This window comes from Protobothrops mucrosquamatus, unplaced genomic scaffold (assembly GCF_001527695.2).
Source record: "Protobothrops mucrosquamatus isolate PMUCROS unplaced genomic scaffold, P.Mucros_1.0 scaffold4261, whole genome shotgun sequence".
NCBI lineage: Eukaryota > Metazoa > Chordata > Lepidosauria > Squamata > Viperidae > Protobothrops > Protobothrops mucrosquamatus.
The window spans coordinates 31,090-56,042 of NW_015390179.1; the positions used below are offsets into that span (position 1 = coordinate 31,090).

General features: G+C 45.6%; 1 protein-coding gene across 1 annotated transcript in view; it reads right to left on the reverse strand.

Moving 5' to 3' along the window:
- Positions 1–22,872, reverse strand: part of LOC107298759 (SHC-transforming protein 2-like) — a 50,046-nt gene extending 27,174 nt beyond the window's left edge. The window contains exons 1-6 of the mRNA XM_029286612.1: positions 22,816–22,872; positions 20,486–21,034; positions 11,716–11,786; positions 9,042–9,102; positions 8,602–8,721; positions 7,069–7,122 (exon numbers count right to left, since the gene is read on the reverse strand). Of these exons, the coding sequence (XP_029142445.1) occupies positions 7,069–7,122; positions 8,602–8,721; positions 9,042–9,102; positions 11,716–11,786; positions 20,486–21,034; positions 22,816–22,872 (912 nt within the window). The remainder of the gene's footprint in view (positions 1–7,068; positions 7,123–8,601; positions 8,722–9,041; positions 9,103–11,715; positions 11,787–20,485; positions 21,035–22,815) is intronic.
- Between the last annotated feature and the right edge of the window lie 2,081 nt (positions 22,873–24,953).

The following is a 24,953-nucleotide window of genomic DNA, read 5'->3' on the forward strand; positions in this document are numbered from 1 at the left end:
GTCGGATTCGGTTCGGGTAGCCCTCCAACTGCTCTCTAGGCGTCTTTTCCGGCACTTCATCTCTCTCAGCTCCTCGGTAAACCAGGGAGCTAGTTGAGATCTGCGCCGGGTCAGAGGCCGCAAAGGCACGACTTGGTCCAGTGCTGCGGCAGCGGCCACATCCCAGGCCGCCGCCAGATTTTCAGCCGAGTCGTGAACTTGACCTCAGCTCTTTCATACTTGGTACAATTCAGGCCTGTGGCCTCTCAGATGTGACTTCCTTGCTAAGTCCCACATCTGCTTGGACCGCAGCAGCACAACCCCACAACCATCTTCCTCATCTGACATGCTGTCATAGATCCACAAAAACTCTTGGTTACTCTCTGGCGTATTTCAAAACTATGCTCCATTTTGTAAAGGGAAGCAGAGAACCTCATCGTGCCTTAATTACCAGTGTTTTAAAGGTTGCATTCATGACACACACTTACCAAATTGGCCGTGCTCTGAGTTCTTCCAGTCCACAGATCCATAAACTGAAATGTTATAGGTTTCATACTTGAGCAAGGAGTTGGACTAGAAGACCTCCAAGGTTCCTTCCAACTCTGTTCTTCTCTTATTCTGACTGGACAAGCTAGATTTCACCCTATGTGTTGCCTCCTAAAAATAGCCTAACCAAGATTAAAAGCTAATGGTTGTGAGAATGCAGCCGCTGAGCTTTTATCTCATCTGGGCTAACCAGGGCCTGTGAATCTGAGTAGCATTTAGCAGGGCACAGGAGATGCTTCCTAGCTTCTACTCAGCCCGAGAGGCTGGAAAAAATTCCAGCTCGTTAGTTGGTAAATTGCCTTTGTTCGTTTCCTGCAAGGCAGAATCTCTCGCTCGATTTTTCTGTGACATTTACACAGCCCAGACAAACACTTTGAGATTTTGGCACCTGAGCATGCGGCAAGCTTTTTTCTAGACCTTTTATCTTCTGCACGTGTGTGTGTGTGTGTGTGTGTGTGTGTGCGTGTGCGTGCATGCGCTCAGGTGTTTCTGTGTATCACACACACAGAGAAAGAGAGAGATGTACATCCTTTCTTACTTTCATGCCTTCGCCTGCATTTCATCCCCATCTAAGGGAAAATTTTAGCAGAGATGTCTTTGTAAAACACCATGCAGTTAGTCCTCAACTTACCACAGTTCATTTAGTGACGGTTCGGAGTTCCAACGGCACTGAAAAAAGGGACATGTGACCATTTTTTCACACCTACAACCATTGCAGCCTCCCCATGGTCACGTGATCAAAATTCAGACGCTTGGCAACTGACTTATATTTACGACGGTCGCAGTGTCCCTGGGGCCACGTGATCCCCTTTTGCGACCTCCTGACAAGGAAAGCCAATGGTGGAAGCCAGATTCACTTAACAACCGTGTTGCTAACTTCACCAGTGCAGTGCTTCACTTAACAACTGTGGCAAGAAAGGTTGTAAAATGGGGCAGCATTCACTTAACAACTGTCCCCTTAGCAACAGAAATGTTGGGCTCAGTTGTGGTCGTAAGTCAAGGACTACCTGTACTGAGAAATGCCATATCCTTATCAATATCACCATTATTTTAAAAGACATTATTGTCATTTTCTGCAGTAACAGAATTACAACAATTGGGACTGGAACTTGTTGCTTAGTGAGTTACACCCCATTCTTTGCCACAGGTCTTTAAGTGAGTCATGCAGTCACCAAGCGAATCCCGATTTGACTTTTCTGGTCAATAGCTGACTGGGAAGTCACAAATGACCATCCGGTCACTCAGGATGCCGCAATTGTCTTAAATACATACTGGTTGCCAAGCACCCAAATCACAATCACATGACCCCTGGGATGCTGCAATGGTCCTAGGTGTGAGGACCAGCTGTAAGTCAAAGCACCGTTGCAACTTTGAACGATAGTTCAACTAATAGGGTTATCTGTAGTATCATCTTTGTTAATTAAGAGAGTGCCGATCTTTGATGTTAGACCAAGGCTGGTGTTTCTCAAAAACTCTATGGATTGGGCCTCTGTTTAGCTGGAAAGCAAGTGTTGTGTTGTTGTTGAAAATATTGTTGTTGTTGAAAATATTTTCTTAGTTAAATAAGCGGAAGAGATGAAGAGCCTCTTTACTATGAGGATTAGGGTCCAAGTGATTGAGTCTTCCCTTCTCCTTTTCATCCTTTTACTTTTTTTCCTTTCCTTTCCTTTCCTTTTCTTCTCTTTCCTCTCCTCCCCTCTACTCTACTTTCCTTCTTTTTCATCCATTTACTTCCTTTTCTCTCCTCTCCTTCTTCCCTTCCCTTCTTTTTCATCCATTTACTTCCTCTCCTCCCCTTCATTTTTATTTATTTACTTCCTTTCCTTTCTTCTCCTCTCCTCTGCTCCTTCCCTTCTTTTTCATCCATTTACTTCCTTTCCATTCCTCTCCTCTCCTCCCCTTCTTTTTCATTTACTTCCTTTCCTCTCCTCTCCTCCCTTCCCTTCTTTTTCATCCATTTATTTCCTTTCCATTCCTCTCTTCTCCTCTCCTCTCTTCCCCTTCTTTTTCATTTATTTCCTCTCCTCTCCTTCCCTTCCCTTCCTTTCCCTTCCCTTCCCTTCTTTTTTATTCATTTACTTCCTCTTCTCTCCCCTCCCCTCTCCTCCCCTCCTCTCCTTTTTCAACCAATTACTTCCGTTCCTTTCTTTTTCCTTCCCTTCCCTTCCTTTTTTTATCCATTTATTTCCTTTCCTTTCCCCTTCCCCTTCCCTTGTCTTCATTGTTGCCTTTTAGACACTATTTTAAGCATCTTTTCTTCCAGCAGTGGAGTTTGGGGAAAAAAACAAACGAACACCTGCTTGCCGAGGTTACGTTATCTGCTGCTTTGAAAATGTCAGCTTTGTTAGATTCTGAGATAGCTGACCTGAAGAAAGAGTGTAGCTCAATAATGCATGGACAATGACTTCCATGCCGGCACCACTTCTTCACAGAATGCCTCATTTCCCTGCAGAAATCATGGCCCTAAGACCAGGAATGGCCACCAACTGGGATGGCTTTTAAGACAACCAGGTAAGGCAAATCTATCAAGGCTTGTGGATCTTCGAGAGTTATCCCAAAGGTGCTTTTTCATGAGGCAACTGGACTTTCTTGTTTTTCTTTGAAGATGTTTCGTGTCAAGTGTCTGATTAACGAAACACTAAAAAGGACTTTCAGGCATTTTTACTCCTAAAAGCATTTATTAATGTTACAGATACATCAGTACAACATGGAGGAAATGCTTAGGACTGGCTAGAAAAGGCGATACGTACATTAAGATTCGTAAAGGGAGGGTGGAAAAAAACCCCAGTACCAAGTGTAGAAGGTTAGTTGAACCTTCTACACTAAATGAAGGCCAAAGAAAAGGGGAAGACGGACCAAATTGATATTTTTACGGTCTGTCGAGACGTATAACAGTAAGCAAGAATATACAGTATTTGCAGCGTTGACATCTCGCTTCTCATCCAAGAAGCTTCTTCAGCTCTGACAGACAGATAAACCTCCAGGTGGACTCTCTAAAACAGTGGTTCTCAACCTGTGGGTCACGACCCTTTTGGGGGTCAAATGACCCTTTCACAGGGGTCGCCTAAGACCATCGGAAACACATGTTTCCGATGGTCTTAGGAACCAAGACACCGCTCCTCTATCCGTCTCCGCACGGCCTCCTCCGCCATTTGCAGAGAGAGAGACAGAGAGGCACTTTCGCTTCCCTTCTCTCTCTCTCTCTCTCTCTCAGGCGGACTTACCTCCTGCAGGGCTCCTGATTGGCCCTGCGCCCGGGTGCCCCACCCCCTGGAAGCAGCGCGGCCAGGGCCTCGTGGCCTTGGAGCCGCCCGGGGAAGTCCCGGAATCCCTTCTGGGAGCGGCCCGCTGGAGGCTCCGCTGAACGGGCCAGCCCTCCCGCAAGCCATGGCCCAAGGGAGACCAGCCCCTGCGAATCCCAGCCAGCCCGACCATTGGACCTGCTGGCCAGGAAGGTGCGCCGGAGTCCAGGCTGCCGGGAAGGAAGAAGGAGATTCAGCAAAGGTAGGAGAGGAGAGTCGCCTCCTGGGGCCCAGCGCTGGCGGCGGCTTCCTTGCCATCCTCTTCCTCCTCCCCTTCTTCCTCCTACTGCCCCCAAGGCGGCTCGGGTGGGCGCCGGGGCAAAAGGGGTGCCTGGGGTGGGAGCAGCTGGGCTGGCAGAGGGCTGGCAGGGGCCACGTGGCACCAGCCCCCATCGCGCCTCCATCGGATGGGCGGAGGGCAAGGCCGGGTAGCGCAGAGTCCCGGCAAATGACCGGCTGTCTGCAAGGAGTATAAATCCTTCCATTCCCCACCATCCAGTCAGAGCTGAAGAAGCTTCTTGGATGAGAAGCGAAACGTCTTCAAAGGAGAAACAAGAAGGTCCAGTTGTCTCCCGAAAAAGGTAGTCAGTACAGGTAGTCCTCAACCTATGACCACAATCGAACCCCAGATTTCTGTTGCTAAGTGAGAAAAATTGATAGAAGTAAAGGAAAGGTCTTCAAAATTTAATATTGAAAGAGAAATTTAAAATTGAATTTGCTGCAGTGGAAATTTACTGAGTGGAGGAAAAAAACTATAATGGTTGGGAAACAGGAAAGGATAGCATAAAGAAGGGATGTAAGAGAAACACATAGGCAAAATTGTTATCTGGGTCTTCAGAACGGGAAAAGGAGCTGTAAGAGAAGATAACTAGCGAAACAGGAAAGAACCTATTTTTCTAAGACGTCATAAAAAAGGGGGCCAGAATTCAGGCAACTGAGCATGTGCAATTAGTTGATTAATATTAACTGACACACTTTGCATAAATTATCTCCTAATTTTAATGTACACGTGAAGTATGATTTAGTATGTAGCAGGAAATGTGTAAGAAGCGGACGGAAAGAGTGTAACCTCATAGTAGTACCTCAGCCAATGGGGAAAGAGGAGGGATGTGGCCGCCGGGACAGGGCTGTATAAAGAAGGGAATATTTTGGGTTGGAACTTTGGAATGAACCAAGCTTTGATAGCTTCTCTCCCCGCTTACTGCAATAAACGAAACAAAAGGCCTTCACTGTGTCTTGGCTGGTTATTGGTCAGGCGAGCGTGCCTCTGGTCACGAAGGAAAGTAGCCAGGAGCACATAACACAATTGTAAAGTGAGTTTTGCCCCATTTTGCAAACTTTCTTGCCACCGTTGCTAAGTGAATCACTGCAGTCGAATGTTTGTAAGTCAAGGACTTCTGGCAGTGCTGTTGCAATACATGTAAATAAAGTTACATAGCTGCCGGAAGAGCGAACTGCTAGATTAATATGGCTACCAGCCTGATCCAACATGGCTGTTCTTGGATTCTTACATTTTTATGGCCATAAAAAAAGGAGCAGAGTTTTGATCATCTGGCTGGGACCGCCATCTTGACTTTTTGAACTGCCAGATAGTTGAACGGTGTTTAACTATTTCAGAGGTGGGGAACTATAGCCCTTTTATGACTCGTGGACTTCACCTCCCAGAATTCCTGAGCCAGCCATGCTGAGGAGACAGGGAGAGGTTTCCATGCTGAGCCATGCCGGCTCAGGAATGCTGGGAGTTGAAGTCCACGTGTCATAAAAGGGCCCTGGTTTCCCACCCCTGAACTCTTTGTATATTCATCTGCCCCCCTTTAGATGTATTTCCGTATATCGTTGTATGGAATTCTAGTTGTGGAAATTCAAAATTTCTGCCACCAGTAGAAATTAAAGATTATTGCCTTTTAATTCCATATACTGTATATGTGTTGTAATGCTTTAGGACAGTGGTGGCGAACCTATGGCACGGGTGCCAGAGGTGGCACTCAGAGCCCTCTCTGTGGGCACAGCACCGTTGCCCCAGTCCTAGGCCTTCAGATGGGTTTTATAAAACCTTTTCGCTTTAGGCCTCTGCCGCCGTGTACAAAAAAAAAAAGGTTCAATCAATCAGTCAATTTCAACTTCTTGCAGGAAAAAAAAAGATCTCGCAAAGTTGGAATTGATTGATTGAACTTTTTAGTCCCACCCAGTCTGCCATTACCACTGCAGCCACGCCCATCCAATTGGCCACACCCACCCAATTGGCCACATCCAGCCAATGGCCACACCCACCCGGCACCCAACGATGCATAAGTGGGTTTTGGGTTGCAGTTTGGGCACTCGGTCTCTAAAAGGTTCGCCATCACTGCTTTAGGAAAAGTAAAATAGCAATAATAATAATTCTGCCACATAACAATCCAAACTTAACCACTGTCAATAAGAAAGATTTTAAAAGCCTGGATAATGGGCATTGCCATCCTTGGAGACAGCAGAATACAGGTAGTCCTCGACTTACGACCACAACTGAGCTCAAAATTTCTGTTACTAAGTGAGACAGATAAGTGAATTTTGCCCCATTTTACCACCTTTCTTGCCACGGTTGTTTAGACTTTGCTTGTCGGAAGGTAACAAAAGAGGATCATGTGATCCCAGAACATTGCAACCGTCATAAATACGAGTCAGTTGCCAAGCGGCTGAATTTTGATCTCATGACCATGGGGAAGCTGCAAACATAAGTAAGTATAAAACGGTCATCAGTCATTTTTTTCAGCGCCGTGGTAACTTCGAACGGTCACTAAATGAACTGTTGTAAGTTGAGGGCTACCTGTAAAAGAGAAAGAACTGGAGAAAATCACAAAATACAAAGGCCTGAAAAAAGAAGTAGAACAGTTGTGGGAAAAAGAAAACAAAGATAGCACCAACAGTGATAGGTGCCTTGGGGGGCAGTCCCAAAACATCTGGCGCACCATCGGCATTGACAAAATCCCTATCAGTCAATTGCAAAAGGCAGCTTTGCTTGGAACCGCTTACATCCTGCTACAATACCTTTAATATTATTAAACAACAACATTATCTGCCAATCCCAAGTCCTCGGGGAGGACTTATTGGTGAACAAAAATGCCAAATCCAGTCTGAACATCTGGCTGACTGTGCAACCAACCATAATAACACAATAATAACAATTCTGCATTTCTTTCCTGTGAATCTAAGCACCCACGCTCCCTCCCATGCACAGGACATGTAAGTTCAATGTTCCCCTTACCGTGTCACCCCCCGAAGCGAAGGAGATGGATTGCATGTGGTGATTCGCGATGATCTACGGTGGAAACAGACAGATAGAGATGGAAGGGAAGGTATGATCAGCTTTGTGAGGAAGAAGGGAAAAGGCCAGTGAAGAGGCTTGGGCATTGCTCAGCAATTGGTAGGGGTCTCCAAATGTGGCGACTTTAAGACTTGTGGACTTCAACTCCCAGAATTCCCCAATCCCTAATTGGCTGGGATCACCCATGTAGCCAGTTGAAAAACACCAGGTATTTGGTCTACAGGTAGTCCTTGATTTACGACCACAGCTGAAACCAGAAAATCCACCATTAAGCAATGCAGCTATTAAGTGAAGTACCATTATTATTATTATTATTATTATTATTATTATTATTATTATTATTATTATTATTATTATTATTATTATTATTATTATTATTATTATTATAACAAGAAAGTCCAACTGCCTCTTGAAAAAGCACCTTTGGGACAACCATGACCTGGATGACTTGAGAATCTCCCTAGACATACAGCCTGTGTTTTATATTTCAGTAGATTCTGTCAAATGCCAGGGAAATCAGGAGATTCAGGCTGTTCAAATGAGTATGAAGATTGATTGCAAGCTTAAGCTCTCTACAAAAACCTGACCAACTAACAGTCAAGGGAAATGAGAGGGAGATAAGAAAGGCATACATCCTAGGCTGCATTTAGATCAGTGTTTCTCAACCTTGACAATTTTAAGGCATGTGGACTTCAACTCCCAGAATTCCACAGCCAGCAATGCTGGCTGTGGAATTCTGGGAGTTGAAGTCCACATGCCTTAAAATTGTCAAGGTTGAGAAACACTGATTTAGATATAATAATAATAATAATAATAATAATAATAATAATAATAATAATAATAATAATAATAATAATAATAATAAGAAGAAGAAGAAGAAGAAGAAGAAGAAGAAGAAGTAGTAGTAGTAGTAGTAGTAGTAGTAGTAGTAGTAGTAGTAGTAGTAGTAGTAGTAGTAGTAGTAGTAGTAGTAGTAGTAGTTGGAAGGGACTTGGAGGTCATCTAAGTCCAACCCCCTGCTCAGGCAGGAAACCCTATATCATTTCGGACAAATGGCTGTCCAGTCTCTTCTTAAAAACTTCCAGTGTTGGGGCATTCACCGCTTCTGGAGGCAGGTTGTTCCACTGGTTAATTGTTCTAACTGTCAGGAAGTTTCTCCTTAGCTCTAGGCTGCTTCTCTCCTTGATTAGTTTCCACCCCTTGCTTCTTGTCCTGCCTTCAGGTGCTTTGGAGAATAGCTTGACTCCCTCTTCTTTGGGGCAGCCCCTGAGATATTGGAACACAGGGACTCGTGACCTAATGACACGTTTGACCCCTCCCTCGGGCTCAGCCTGGTCCTCTCCTACAGATTCCTAACCTCGGCAAAATGTGTTTTGAAGTGGAGGTTTCCAGATTTGCCTTCTTCCAACACATACCTGAGGGGAGGAGTCAGATGGCAGATGGAACAACCCAAATGGAGGATGGAGGTCTTACCTGTCGGGTGTTGGGGATCATCAGGTTTAACCCATCGATGGAAATGTTGACAGCTATGCTAATACCGGCAAATCGGAGATTGCTCTTGCCCAGAATTGAAAACAGACTTTTGTTTGGTGCCTGGGAAGACAGAATCAGAGATCAACCGATCTATAGAAGCTCTTCAACCCTTTATCAACTCAGGAAAGTCAACAAGGGAACCTGGATTTGTTTAGTGATTCACTTAACTGCAGTGACTTGCTTAACAACTGGGGCAAAAGGTCGTATAATCAGGCGCCCCTCATTTAACAACGGCTTTGCATAACCACAGGAATTCTGATCCCAGTTGTGGTCGTAAGCCGAGGACTACCTGTATAACGTGCAATCCTTACCTTTTTGAATTCCTCTCCAGCCATACAAGACTTAGTGAATTCCATTTGGATTGATCCAAACAAACTCACCTTTTTCTTCCAGTTCCCTCGGACTCCTGGGACTGTCTCGTACAATCGATTGATGGCCTCCCTGCAGGAAAGATAATTTCAGGATGTATATTAATTACAGAAGAAGAAAAAAGTCAGAAGTCGACTTAGCTAGTTTTGGTCATCTAGCCCAGGGCTTTTCAACCAGTGGTACGGGTACCACTTGTGGTACATTGGCACCTGGCAAGTGGTACGCGGCCATCCTAGAAAAGTGGTAGCGGGGGAGGGGAATAAGCTGAACCGGTGGCAGCACCGCACAAGCCTGAGCGAGAGACGGCTGGAGCTGCAGGGCTGTCAGGGCTCAGCGGAAGCGCCAGGATCAGCGCCAGGCTCCAGCTGGAGCTCGGCGCTGATCCTGGCACTTCTGCTGAGCCCAGAAGAAGCGCCGATCAGCTGGAATGTTGCAGCATCTCCAGGGTCTTGTGATTTACACTCAGATGCTTGGCAACTGATTCATATTTATGACGGTCACAGTGTCCCAGGGTCATGTGAAGTGACCAAAACCTGCTGCAGCCACCCAGCAGACGGGGGGGGAATAAAAACCAAACACCCCCCCACCCCACCCCCGCTGCCAATCCTCAACAGAAATGCTCACAATAATGAAAACCTCGGACAGGAGGAAGAGCGCCGCCGGACGGGCAGGCAGGTGTCTTGCTCGGCTGTGGCTTGGGGGACACTTTTTTCAGTGCCATTGTAACTTCGAACAGTCACTAAGCGAACTCTTGTAAGTCGAGGACTACCTGTACTTTATCACTTTTTTCTTTTTTGGGGGGGGTCATCAAGTTTTTGATGACACCTTGCTAGGCGACTGGTGGTACTCGGATGTTGCCATATCCTAAAAGTGGTACAATGGGTGAAAAGGTTGAAAAGCCCTGATCTAGCCATTCTCTTGATGAATGACCTATTTTGCAAATGACTCAGATTATAAAAAATTCTCCAAAAGTTCACACTGAAGCCCAAAAACATTATCCAATCTGAAAGCTCACCACGCTACGGATTTGCTACACATATACCTCTTAATATATTCACTGATCTAATTAACCAGGTTATGTTGCATAGCAATGTCAGGATGCCAGGAGCATCCATCTGCTTTCCGATCTTTTCTCAGGCAAAGATGCTGGGACCTTCGGGCTGCAAACTAAAAGACAACATGACAAATTATCTTCCCATAAAAAAGCTGGAGGCTGTCTTCTTAAATGACATAAGGAAAGTAATTATGGAAAGGAGACAGTTCTTAAGGGATATAAAGGAGCTAATTACGAAAAGGAGGCTGTTTTCTTAAGGGACATATGGAATGAGGAGGGTCTTTGATGGTATAAGACGGGTGTCAAACTCAATTTCACTGAGGGCCGCATCAGCATTGCGGTTGCCCTGGGGGGGGCGGGTGGGTGTGGCCAGAGTGGGTGCAGCCTACTGGGTGGGCGTGGATGGAGTGGGTGTGGCCTACTGGGTGGGCATGGCCAGTTCTACATCATTCGCATGAAGGGTGCCTATGGGGGCCTGGGCAGGAGTGGGACAGATCTGAGGGTCTCTGGCAGAAGGGGGTGGGACCGGGGCAAGTGCCAAGGCATGGTCCACCTGGGCAAGTGCCAAGATGGCCACCACAAAATTGTACCATGGGGATGCTGCAACGGTCAAAAGTGTGAAAAACAGTCAAAAGTCACTTTTTTCGAACGGTCACTAAACAAATGGTTGTAAGTCGAGGACTACCTACCTATATTGGTAGAAACAGTCGAGTCTGGTAGGACAAGTGAACACATCTAAGCAGCCAGTGAATTCTACTCTTTCATGCGCCAAACTCCAATGGATTGGACCAGTCAAGCTTCACACAAAACGACAACGCTGTTAATAACGAAGAGTCGAACGGTTACTTAAACCCTCCTCCCTTACCTTACCTTACTTTACTTTACCTTACCTTACCTGATCTGATCTGATTCGATCTTGTCTTGTCTTGTTTTAATCTTCTTACCTGACCTGACCTGATCTGATCTGATCTCTAGAACAGAACAGAACAGAACAGAACAGAACAGAATTAGAAGAATGGAATGGAATGGAATGGAATGGAATGGAATGGAATGGACTAGGCTAGACTAGACTAGAACAGAACAGAACAGAACAGAATTAGAAGAATGGACTGGACTGGACTGGACTGGACTGGACTAGACTAGACTAGACTAGAACGGAACAGAACAGAATAGAATTAGAAGAATGGAATGGAATGGAATGGAATGGAATGGAATGGAATGGAATGGAATGGAGTGGAGTGGAGTGGAGTGGAATGCCGGCTCCAGAGATCAAGACGTCAGACCGTAAGAACCAAGGACAGTTCACCAGATGTCTGGCCAAACTCAGAGACACTTTCTCATAACAATATTTTAACACCTAACTGGGCAAGGTGACAGGACTAAAATGGAGGAGGAGGGGGAATTTTACACTTTTACCATATGGATTGGGAGGGCAATTGCCAAAGCTGGTTTTGCTTGTAATCGTGCCAAAATGATGTACTCAAAACGTATTGAGTTTTGCATTAAGAGATTGGATCGCCTCAGGAGGTGCTTGCTTGGCTGGGTTCGTCAGTCAGAACCTTGAGAGAAACATCTGCAGGGAGAGACAAGATCAGAGAACACCAAGAACCAGATAGACGAGGGGTACCTACTTGGTGACTTGCGTCCGGGTGTTAAAATCCAAAGATCTCATTGATCGCAGGATCTCAATACAACCCATATACTGGGGGAGGGAAAGAAAGAAGATACAAAATAAATCCACAGGTAATAATTTTGTTGGAAGAGCCAATCTGGTCCCACGCTTCTCCAGGTACCTCCTGTGATCTTTTGGAGGGTGATCTGCTTAACAACTCCCCTGTTTGAACTAAGTGGGTTCTCCAGGAAGCAACTTCTCCTACGTCAGGGGTAGGCAACCTTGGCTCTTTTATGACTCATGGACTTCAACGCCCAGAATTCCTGAGTCAGCCATGCTGAGGGGACAGGGAGAGGTTTCCAAGCTGAGCCATGCTGGCTCAGGAATTCTGGGAGTTAAAGTCCACGAGTCATAAGGTTGTATCCTTCAGGATGTTGTTGTTGTTATGGTTGTTTGCAGTTATAATTCCCACTCATTCAAGCTTCAGCCACACTGGCTAGGGAGTTTTAAGATTTGCAATCTCAACCCAACAGTTGCTATGAACAATCCTAATAATCGATCACTTCTAATATTTTCTTTCTTTCTTTCTTTCTTTCTTTCTTTCTTTCTTTCTTTCTTTCTTTCTTTCTTTCTTTCTTTCTTTTTTTCACTTCCTATAGCCACCTATCTCCAGTGGTCTTCCGGGTGCGCTTTAAGGTGTTAGTTACCACCTTTAAAGCGATCCATGGCATCGGACCTGGCTACCTCCGAGACCGCCTTCTGCCACAGATTCCCTCCCATAGACCGGTACGCTCCCACAGAGCGGGCCTCCTCAGGGTGCCGTCGGCCAAGCAATGTAGGCTGGCGACCCCCACGGGGAGGGCCTTCTCTGTGGGTGCCCCCACCCTCTGGAATGAACTACCCCCCGAGATCCGGATGATTCCGGATCTCCTTACCTTCCGCCGCGCCCTCAAGACATGGCTTTTTCAGCAAGCGGGCCTGACCTAGGGAGGATTTTAGGTAGGGATAATTTTAAAAGTATTTATTAGCCTTTGTGTCGACCATTATAAACCATTTAATTCGGCTTTTATCGGGGTTTATTTTTTTGTATTTTTGTATTTTTGTATTTTGTATTTTTTGTATTTTGTGTATATTATTTGTTTTTAATATGCTGTGAACCGCCCTGAGTCCTATGGGAGAAGGGCGGTATACAAATTAAAATAATAATAATAATAATAATAATCAATGACTGTGGGCAGTTTATAATTCATTTTGAGTTGTAGAGATCCGTTTTAGGGAGTGGTCTCAAATTGGATTTATTATTTATTTTATTTTATATTCTGGCTTTATTATTTTTATAAACAACTCAAGGCGGCAAACACACACAATATTCCTTCCTCCTCCTATTTTCCCCACAACAACAACAACCCTGTGAAGTGAATTGAGCTGAGAGAGAGGGACTGGCCCAGTTACGCAGCCAGCTTTCATGGCCAAGGCGGGAGTAGAACTCACCGTCTCCTGGTGATTAGCCAAAAGTCACCCAGCCAGCTTTCATGCCCAAGGCGGGACTAGAATTCACAGTCTCCCAGTTTCTAGCCTGATGCTTTAACCACTAGACCAGGAGTAGACAACCTTGGCTCTTTTATGACTCGTGGACTTCAACTCCCAGAATTCCTGAGCCAGCATGGCTCAGCTTGGAAACCTCTCCCTTTCCCCTCAGCATGGCTGGCTCAGGAATTCTGGGAGTTGAAGTCCACGAGTCATAAAAGAGCCAAGGTTTCCTACCCCTGCACTAGACCAAACTGGCTCTCTGTCCTTTAGTACAGTAGTTTCTACAGCCTCGGCATCTAAAACAGCTTTTCCAAAATGATAGCTCTAGATATAAAATTCCCAGCGTAATTATTTTTGCTAGGGTGGAATTCTGGGAATTGTAGTTCAATACAGCTGACGTGTACAAGATTGGGAAAAATAGCTTTAACCTTCAAGCATCTAGTTCAGTGTTTCTCAACCTTGGCCACTTTTAAGACAGGTGGACTTCAACTCCCAGAATTCACCAGTCAGGATGCGTAGATTTCAACTTCCAGCATAGTGGCTAGGGAATTCTGGGAGTTGAAGTCCACCAATCTTAACGATGGCCAAGGTTGAGAAACACTAACCTAGCTCAGTTCTGTTGCATAACTCATTCGTGCTCCCTAGGATGAAATCCTAGTTTAAATGCGTTCAGCTGATCTGGCCAACCAATGAGGATAAAAATAAAAATTCTTTCTTTTCAATTGTCGGTCTGCACAGTTTGTCATAATGAGTAAATACGGCTTGAGCTTCAAGCTTGTCCAACATTTTTGCATTAAGGCTTAATCCCCGACTTCCTCAACCGAATTTCAGAGCTACACAACACCCCAGTGTGATTACTGGGAATTAGCCAGGGAGGTTGTGTCCTCCCTTTCACAGTTCAGCAGCTGTCACGCGAAATCCTTAAAACTGTTTTGCAATTCATGGCAAACAAAACAAAGCCTCACAAATCAGCAGCTTTTGTTTTCCCAGTGCTGTGATTTGCTTTATTTTGTATTCCATTTTTTTTTACAGTATTTATTTATCTCTTCTGCTTGATCCCAGCCATATGAGCAATGTAAATCAGGGAAAACATCGGCAGCGAAACATTAAGATTTCCTTGAAAAGCAGGAAAACAACAAATGATAAACAACCGCAACAGAGGGCTTTGAAATCTAGAACCACCCTTGTAAAATATCTAGGGAAACCAGGGAATAGCTCGAAAGATTTAGCATTTTCTTGAAAGACACAAAGAAGGAGCAAAAAGAGAAAACTCCGTAAAACTGCTCCTGTTGGTTGAGAAGGCCCTTCCCCAAAGCAGACGAAACCAGGCCTGAAAACCCCTCAAAACATTTGAGGGGATTGTGGGAAGTCAGCTCCCCCAGAGAAGGAAATATTAAAAGGGCGGGAAAATATATTTCCTCAAAGGATCTTAAAGAGGCAGAAAAGCAGGCCCAGTTTTTCTTAATAGCCCCAAGTCTCCCTCCCCCAACCAAAAACCAGCTCTATAGAAATGCAGATGTAAATAATCCATTCAGGAAGGTTGAAGCTAGGAGATTAAGAAGACAAAGACACCTAAAATCTGCATACCTCACCCAAACTCTAGGAGTCATTAGCCCCAGCACCAGGGAAGCAGGATATGACCTTTGGGACATAATAGGATTAACCCATCACCATCAGAATACCAGAAAAGCACACTCAGACTCAGGTCAAAGTTCATGCCACAGGAACAGGAAACAACTCAAAACAAAAGGCTCCAGAGGGTACAAAAACCCACTCCCTACATGAGCTCAGTCCCTTTTTCCTCTTTTTTCTGCCAGAGCCAACTTTCTGTCTGGCTCTCCTCTTCAATAAACTGCAACCTTCTTTTTAAAGCAGTCTCCATGTTGTTTATCCCCGGCTTGGACTGAACCATGAAGAAGACTTTTCCTTCCAACAGGATGATTACAGCTCCCAATCTGAATATTTTATGGAAGACCTGCCATTTGCAGATAGTTCTCCACTTACGACCGTCGTTGAGCAATTGTTCAAAACTATGGAGGACCTCCCAAAAAGATAGTTATATTCCAGTTTCAAATGTCTATGGAGATTCTCGGTCATTCAAGTCACGGTTGTCCCAAAGGTGCTTTTTCAAGAGGCAACTGGACTTTCTTTGTTTTTCCTTGAAGATATTTCGCCTCTCCTCCAAGAAGCTTCTTCAGTTCTGACTGATGAGTTCTTCTTATCTTCTTGGACAAGAAGTGAAACATCTTTAAGAAGAGATTGGACAGCCATTTGTCTGAAATGGTAGGGTTTCTTGCCTGAGCAGGGGGTTGGACTAGATGACCTCCAAGATCCCTTCCAACTTTATCATCATCATCATCATCATCATCATCATCATCATCATCATCAACATCATTATTATTATTATTATTATTATTATTATTATTATTATTATTATTATTATTATTATTATTATTATTATTATTATTATTATTATTATTATTACCTTTAAGGAAAAGCAAAGAAACTCCAGTTGCCTCTTGAAAAAGCATCTTTGGGACCCCAGTTTTGAAGTTTCAAACATGCGTCCACATTTGTGTCACGGTTTTTATGTCTCCATGCCTACAGTGGGACTAGAACTCACAGTCTCCTGGTGACTGGCCCAAGGTCACCCAGCCACCTTTCACGCCTAAGGTGGTGCTAGAATTCACCATCTCCTGGGTTCTAGTCTGGTGCTTTGACCATTAGACTAGGCCAGGGGTAGGCAGCCTTGGCTCTTTTATGACTCGTGGACTTCAACTCCCAGAATTCCTGAGCCAGAATGGCTCAGCTTGGAAACCTCTCCTTTTCCCCTCAGCATGGCTGGCTGAGGAATTCTGGGAGTTGAAGTCCACGAGTCATAAAAGAGCCAAGGTTGCCTACCCCTGGACCTAGACCAAACTATTTCTCAATAAATGAAATCTTGCCAATCCCCAAATATGTAAAGGTTCTCCCAACCCTCTTAACACATATATGCACAAATACTGACATTTCCCCCATACAATAGCTTCAGAAAGCATGCACATTACTTTCAATAGAATTTAATTTTCCCCCGGAGTTTTTGAAATGATTTCAGTGCCAGGGGCCTTATGTTTGAACTCTTCAAGAAGGAACTGAAGCCCTGCCAATCTGCATTCAATACCCTCCATTGTTTTGCTTCTAATGGCTTTGCAGTAATTTGCAAATCATTTTTATACAAAAGCAAAGTCCCAACTCTGTTCAACTAGAACTGCAACGAAATCCCTTTCATGCCTTTTTATTTTTAAGTCATCTTATCTTGCCACTGTTCATAAGAAAAGAAGTAATGTTTCACGCTTTAAGTTTTTATTCTCTGTACTACAGACCAGGGGTCTCCAAACTCGGCGAGCTTAAGACTTGTGGACTTCAACTCCCAGAATTCCTCAGCCAGCAGTGCTGGCTGGGGAATTCTGGGAGTTGAAGTCCACAAGTGTTAAAGTCACCGAGTTTTTTGGGAGACCCCCTGCAACAGATACTACTACAAGACCTGCAATTTTGGATTTCTTTAAGTCAGGGATTCCCCAACCCCCGGTCTGTGGACCAGCACCGGTCCGCAGCATGCCAGCAACCGGTCCACACAAACAAGCAAAGCCCCATCCGCGGGATGTAAGCAACACACGAAACCACGCCCCCTCTTGTCCAAGGGAAAACTTCTCTCCATGGGACTGGTCCCTGGTGGCCAAAACGTTGGGGGCCGCTGCTTTAAGTTAAAACCTTATTTATTTATTTACTGAATTTCTATGCCACCTATCTCACTAATACAATGAAGTCCTCAACTTACAACAGTTCATATAATAATAATAATAATAATAATAATAATAATAATAATAATAATAATAATAATAATAATAATAATAATAATAATAATAATAATAAAGTTGGAAGGGACCTTGGAGATCATCTAGGGGTGTCAAACTGCCGGCCCCACGGGCCGGATGCATCACGAGGAAGCCGCGCCCACCCCATTGCCGGCAATGGCAAAACTGTCCTGATACGTTGCGCGACGTCACGTGACGTCGCGACTTTGACATGTCTGATCTAGTCCAACCCCCTGCTCAGGCAGGAAACCCTATACCATTTCAGACAAATAGCTGTCCAATCTCTTCTTAAAAACTTCCACTGTTGGAGCACCCACAACTTCTGGAGGCAGGTTGTTCCACTGATTAATTGTTATAACTGTCAGGAAGTTTCTCCTTAGTTCTAGGTTGCTTCTCTCCTTGGTTAGTTTCCATCTGTTGCTTCTTGTCCTGCCTTCAGGTGCTTTGGAGAATAGCTTGACTCCCTCTTCTTTGGAGTAGCCCCTGAGATATTGGAACACTGCTATCATGTCCCCCCTCGTCCTTCTCTTCATTAAACTAGACCAGGGGTAGGCAACCTTGGCTCTTTTATGACTCGTGGACTTCAACTCCCAGAATTCCTGAGCCAGCTGCTGGTAGTTGAAGTCCACGAGTCATAAAAGAGCCAAGGTTGCCTACCCCTGAACTACACATAACCAATTCCAGCAACCGTTCCTTATATGTTTTAGCCTCCAGTTCCAATTATTTTTGTTGCGCTTCTCTGCGCTTTTTCTAGTGACCGTTTGAATTTACAATGGCGCTGAAAAAAGTGACTTATGACCATTTTTCATACTTGAGAGCATTGCAGCATCCCCCCACGGTCACGTGATCAAAATTCAGATGCTTGCGACGGTTGTACTGTCCCGGGGGTCAGGTTGATCCCCTTTTGCATCCTTCTGACCAGCAAAGTCAATGCGGAAGCCACATTCACTTCACAACCGTGTTACTAACTTAACAGCTGCAATGATTCACTGAACAATTCTGGCATGAAAGGTCGTAAAGTGGGGCAAAACCCACTTAACGACTGTCTCGCTTAGCAACAGAAATGTTGGAGTCAATTGTGGTCATATGTCAAGGACTTCCTGTACAGAAATTCTGGGCAGCTGACAATATAATAAAAGTTAAAAAGTACAAACAACAATCAAAACAGAATAAAAAGTTAAAAATTAAAATTAAAAACTAAAATTAAAAATTAAAATTAAAAAGATGATGGGCAACCTGGAGGTGAGAATCTTCTCTGTCCCATTAGCCTCCCCCAAAGGAGCAGTCCCTTGCTGTTTTTAACAACAATACAGCCCATAAAGATACAGAGATTTATTTCTCTCTTTTAAACGGCACATTAACAGCTTGTACGGGTTCGTTTTTATTGATCACATTTTTGAATCGCCTATCTCCCTCACAGATATTTTATGTTATTTAAAACAAAAGGGTGTTTTCAAAAAACAAGAGATTGTCCCCAAATGAGCCAATAATTATTGTGGTTGTACAATTACTACGCAATATAACATTAATAAAAGATACCAAGCAAAGTATTTTAAGATGTTCTGGTGTTATTAAAAAAAGAAGTATAAATTCCTGAGCATCATGCCAAAGTCTCCACTATGTTATTGTTTATAAATGATTGAAGCAAATCAGTTTGGTTGAAATATATATATTTTTGCAGCCAAATTGTTTATCAGTGCTGGATTGTAGTTCACAACCAAGTCAGTGCAGAACCAAGGAACTCTCTTCATATTGTTTTATGGGAAAAGGCTGGAGAATAATAATTTTACACTAAATTGAACTTACATATTTACTTTGTTGGGATTCAACGCATGAAAATAAAAAGAGAAAATGCCTGAAGGCAGCACAAGAAGCAACGGAGGGAAACTAACCAAGGAAAGAAGCAACCTAAAACTAAGGAGAAATTTCCTGACAGTTAGAACAATTAACCAGTGGAACAACCTGCCTCCAGAAGTGGTGAATACTCCAACACTGGAAGTTTTTAAGAAGAGATTGGACAGCCATTTGTCTGAAATGGTATAGGGTTTCCTGCCTGTGCAGGGGGTTGTACTAGATGACCTTCCAACTTTATTATTATTATTATTATTATTATTATTATTATTATTATTATTATTATTATTATTATTATTATTATTAGTGAACACTTAGAATCTACTAGACAGGGTGACGTATTCAACTGCTAGAACACAACCCCTTAGATCCCACGCTAGCCAATGACCAACTCTGACCACAAATTGTTTTGTTTTGTTATTGTGATGTCACCGTATGCTGTGTGTGGAGGACTCCGTTGTCCAGCTTGTGAAGGATCCAGCGATAGTTTGGTGCTTTATTTCTTGAAATCTTATTGAACAAGGAGTGATTGATAATCTCTTCCCTGAGCTAGGCCATATGTGGAAGTGAAGAGAACTCCAAAGGTTTACTAGCCCAATTTAGCTGTCAACATAAATTACCCTTAAATTAATTAAGAACAAGGGGTTAGTTGTGCAATTCCATCTGCTAAATTGATTTAAAGATGCACTTTCCAAACGAGGCATGAGGAGACTGTGTTATTCAAAGACACGATTCTCTGTTATTCAGATTTTTAGCCCTGCTTTCTGATCTTCCCTTTACTAGTCTGGTGATTGTTATCTACCGTTTACAGGGTGGTCTATAAATGATCCTTTCTCCTCCAAGTTTAGCCAACTCCATTATCACCCAGTTGGTCTCTCCAATCCTCCAGTTTTGGGAATAACCTTCGAAGGTGCAAACAAACGATCTTGGAATCCATGATGCAAGAGATAAAATGAGATAGGCTTCCTAAGCTGCATTCAGCACTATCAGAATCTTAGAAACGGCCTCTGACTTGAGCAATTTGCTCAAGATGATTGCAAGGAGTTTTATATTCTGCTTCTAATATCATTCCAGGCCAAAACACCCATTAAAACAACGATGGGGCAACGGGATCAGCTCATAACAATAAGGACGGGAGTTTAAATACGCTCAGAATATTCATTCTACCACCTCCTGCCTATAATCTATTAGGAGGAGAAACTACATCACACGTTGCCTCTGAGCCTCTACAAAGCACAGTTTCCAAAGATCTTACAGAGATGGGGAGGGAATTGAATCACCAAAGCCCACCCGAACGGTGAAGAAGTGGAGAAAAACAATAAAATAATTGCGCTAACCCAAGCCCCAATGCTTCGTCTTTTGGAATTGATGAGCAGGGCTAAGCTGGGGGCAATCTACTCGGCAGATCCACAGGCTAAATGTGGCAAGCCAAACCCCCCCAAAATCGGCAAAACCCCAAACAAACATTGAATGGACCCCAGAACAGTGTCCCCCACCAAACCAAGGTAGCTCAGCTGCTTCGTTTAGTAACGGGAAAGACAAAAGGCTACTCACCCGGACGATGTAGGAGACGCCGGGCCCTAAGACTCTCTCATCTGGATGCAGCCAACCTTGGACCGGTTTGCTGATGAAACTCCCTTTCCGGCTCCACTCCTCTCCAGAGGCTCGGGGCCCCGGGGCCCGAGGCGTCTTCCTGCCCCCGCCCGTCCCTCCTCTCAGCCTGCTGCAGGGTGTGGCGCAGACCGGCTCGCAGGCACTGAGGACAGCGGCCAGGCCTGACCCCGAGGCCGAGGAGGCCACCGTGACAGCCCCGGCCTCGGCCAGGCCACCGCTTTTGACCGATGCCGAGAGGTCTTTGCTGGCACTGGAGGGGCTGCGGCTGAGAAAACCGGACGGGCCGGAGAATTTCCATTGGGGCATCTTTGGGAGGAGGGTGCAAAAAGTGGTCACCACCTCCTGTTCCTCCCCCAGGGGAGAAGGGCCAGGGGGGTTCAGGGGGGCTGGGGAAGGGAGAGGGGTGGCTGCGGTGACCTTGCCGCTCATGGCTGCCTTCTCGGAGGGCGTCAGCCGGTCCTTCCGAAAAGGATCATACTTGGATTCTGTCTGCTGTGGACGGTCTGGCTAAGTCCAAAATCTCACGAGCCTACACTCCTCTGCCCGGCTCGCCTATCATCCCTGCCACAGCACACATCAGCCACCCCCCCTCTCTCCCAAGCTTAGAAACAGCCTCCCCCACCCACCCCCATCCCCTTGGGAAGATCAGTTCACACTATGATGTAATGGCACTGTGGTTTCTCTCCCCCCCCCCCCGTCCGCTTGACCAACTGCTGCACACTTGGAGGAATTAACGCTCTCTAGATGCTTTTTCTTCTCTCGGCCTGGGTGGGTGGCTGCCCATCTCCTTCCAGCGATAGTGTGGAGGGGGGGGTAGGTGCAGGCAAGGGGAGGGGAAAATGCTATTTTGGTTTCGAGGGAACATTATGAGGGAGGGAGGGAGGGCGGGTGGGAAGAAAAAAGGAAAGATGGATGGATGGATGGATGGATGGATGGATGGAAGCAGGGAATGAAGGAAAGAAAGGAGGGAGGCAGGGGGAGAAGAAGGGAAGGAAGGAAGGAAGGAAGGAAGGAAGGAAGGAAGGAAGGAAGGAAGGAAGGAAGGAAGGAAGGAAGGAAGGAAGGAAAATAAAGATGGGGAGGGAGGGGGAATGGAAGGAAAGGAGGAAAGGATGGAAGGAGGAAAAGAAGAAAGGAAAGATGGAAGGAAAGAAGAGTGGGAGGAAGGAAAGGGAAGGAGGGGGACGAAGGAAGGAAAGATGGGGAGGGAGGGGAGAAGGAAGGAAAGAAGGACGGAGGGAGGGAAGAAGGAAGGAAGGAAGGAAAGATGGAAGGAAGAAAAGAAGGGAGGGAGGGAAGGAAGGAAATTCCAACTGATTTGAGTATTGCGATTTAATTCATTTTTCTGCTGCTTTCACCCACTCTGGCTTCCCAGGAGCTTTACAAGTCAGGCTGACATTTACAAAAACATGCTCAGAGAAGTAAATCTAATAAGAAATAAAAGGCTAAAGCCAAATTTAGATGAGAACCAAATTAAGCCATGTTCATCTGAAGGATTTCAGCTGTCAAGACCTGTTGCACACCTGGCAACCGCATTCAGAAAGCAACAAAGCCAGGAGCTTTCCTATTCCCTTGGGGAGCCTCCAGTTAGGAAATGCCACAAGCAATCTTTGCAATCTCAGCAGACCGCCCCTCCATGTGGCCCCCTTTCCTTCCCCACAGCCACTCTAAAACATGTAGACTTCAACTCCCAGAATTCCTCAGGCAGGCAGCCCTAATCTTCCTTCCTTCCTTCCTTCCTCCCTTCCTCCCTCCTTCCCTCCCTCTTAAAGCAGGGGTCCTCAAACTTGGCCACTTTAAGACTTGTGGACTTCAACTCCCAGAATTCCTCAGGCAGGCAGCCCTGTCCTTCCTTCCTTCCTTCCTCCCTCCTTCCCTCCCTCTTAAAGCAGGGTCCTCAAACTTGGCCACTTTAAGACTTATGGACTTCAACTCCCAGAATTCCTCAGGCAGGCAGCCCTGTCCTACCTTCCTTCCTTCCTTCCTTCCTCCCTCCCTCTTAAAGCAGGGTCCTCAAACTTGGCCTCTTTAAGACTTGTGGATTTCAACTCCCAGGCTGGCTGGGGAATTCTGGGAGTTGAAGTCCACAAGTCTTAAAGTGGCCAGGTTTGAGGGCCTCTGTCTTAAAGTTTCCTTAAAACCAAAATAGGGGAATTCTGGGAGTTGAAGTCCACATGTCTTAAAGACGCCAAGTTTGGCGACCCCTGCTGAGGCCTTCATTCAACAGTGGCACCGGGAAACCATCATTTTGTTAGGTTCCTGGAACTCACGATGCGTGTGACCATCATTTGTGTCCCCAGGAATCCGCATAGTTGGGGCTGCTTCATCGGTGTCACCTTCAAACTCATTTTAGCAGCAACTGGGTAACAGAAACAAATTTCATCAAGTAGGCCTACTTGAATAATAATAATACATATTCAATTTATATACAGGTAGGCCTTGACTTACAACCTGATTTAACTTCATTTCGAAGTTACAACAGCCTCGGAAAAAGTGACTTGCAGCCATTACACCACCGCAATTTGGCACTTGGCAACCACTTACATTTATGACAGTAGCAGCGTCTTGTAGTCACGTGATCAGAATTTGCGGCCTTCCCAGCCAGCTTTCGACAAGCAAAGTCAATTGGGGAAGCTACATTTAGTTAACAACCGCTCACTTAATGGCGCAGTTAAAGTGGTCACAAAATCAGGCCTGACCCTAGGATGTTTTGCTTTAAAACTGCACTGGCTTATGATGGAAATTCCGGTTCCAATTGTAGTCGTAAGTTGAGGATTACCTGTCAAGAACCAGAAATCAGGCGATTCAGGCAGTTCAAATGAATATATAGGTTTATTGCCAGCTTAAGCTCTCTACAAGAATCTGAACTACAAACAATCAAAGCAAATTGGTGGTAGATGAGGAATTCACAGACCGAGATCTCCTGTGGGCGTGAAGAGAATTGAGACTGATGATATACTTGACCCCTCCCTCAGGCTCAGTCTGGTCATCCCCTACACCAGGGCTTTTCAACCAGTGGTACGGGTACCACCTGTGGTACATTGGCACCTGGCAGGTGGTACGTGACCATCCTAGAAAAGTGGTAGCGGGGGAGGGGAATGAGCTGTACCGATGGCAGTACCGCACAAGCCTGAGCAAGAGATGGCTGGAGCTGCAGGGCTGTCAGGGCTCAGCGGAAGCGCCAGGATCAGCACTTCTTCGGGGCTGTCAGGACTCAGTGGAAGCGCCAGGATCAGCGCTAGGATCCAGCTGGAGCTCGGCGCTGATCCTGGTGCTTCTGCTGAGCCCTGAAGAAGCACCGATCAGCTGGAATGTTGCAGCATCTCCAGGGTCTTGTGATTTACATTCAGATGCTTGGCAACTGATTCATATTTATGACGGTCACAGTGTCCCAGGGTCATGTGAAGTGACCAAAACCTGCTGCAACCACCCAGCAAACCAAACACCCCCCCATCCCACCCCCACTGCCAATCCTCAGCAGAAATGCTCACAACAATGAAAACCTCGGACAGGAGGAAGAGTGCCGCCGGGTGGGCAGGCAGGTGTCTTCTCGGTTGTAGCTTGGGAGGCACTTTTTTCAGTGCCATTGTAACTTCGAACAGTCACTAAGCGAACTGTTGTAAGTCGAGGACTACCTGTACTTCATCACTTTTTCCCATTTTTTCGGGGGGTCATCAAGTTTTTGAAACCTTGCTAGGCGACTGGTGGTACTCGGATGTTGCCATATGCTAAAAGTGGTACAATGGGTGAAAAGGTTGAAAAGCCCTGCCCTACACTACCTATACTGGCGGACTCCCAGTGATTCTAGATCAGTGATGGCGAACCTTTTAGAGAGTACCCAAAAACTGGCCCCGTCCCCACTCCACCCCCTGCCCCGCCCCCGTTATGCCCCCATCCCCCACCCCACCTGCCCGCAGGGCCACTCACCACCTCCAGGGCCCACCGCAGATCGCCCAGTCAGCCCAGCAGCGCGCCCTGCATCATCAACTGTGCGCGATGGGGCGTGAAGGCAGAGTCTTGTCTACTCTGCCTGGCTGCCATGTCCTTGGCTGCACTGCTCTGCGTGGGCCATGCTCAGGGGCGACTCTCCTTCAGGGGGGCTGCTGGAGAGGAGGGGGTCGCAGGGGGAGGCAAGGCTGTGTGCCCACAGAGAGGGCTCCGAGTGCCGCCTCTGGTACCTGTGGCATAGGTTCGCTATCACTGTTCTAGGTGATTTACAATTGTTAAAACATTTAAAAATAAAGGATAATAGGAAAAAACCCTGCAAAACAGAGAGAAGAACAGGATGGGGGGAAAAATAAACCCAGAAGGGAGGGAGGGAGGGAGGGAGGGAGAGAGGAAGGAAGGAAGGAAGGAAGGAAGGAAGGAAGGAAGGAAGGAAGGAAGGAAGGAAGGAAGGAAGGAAGGA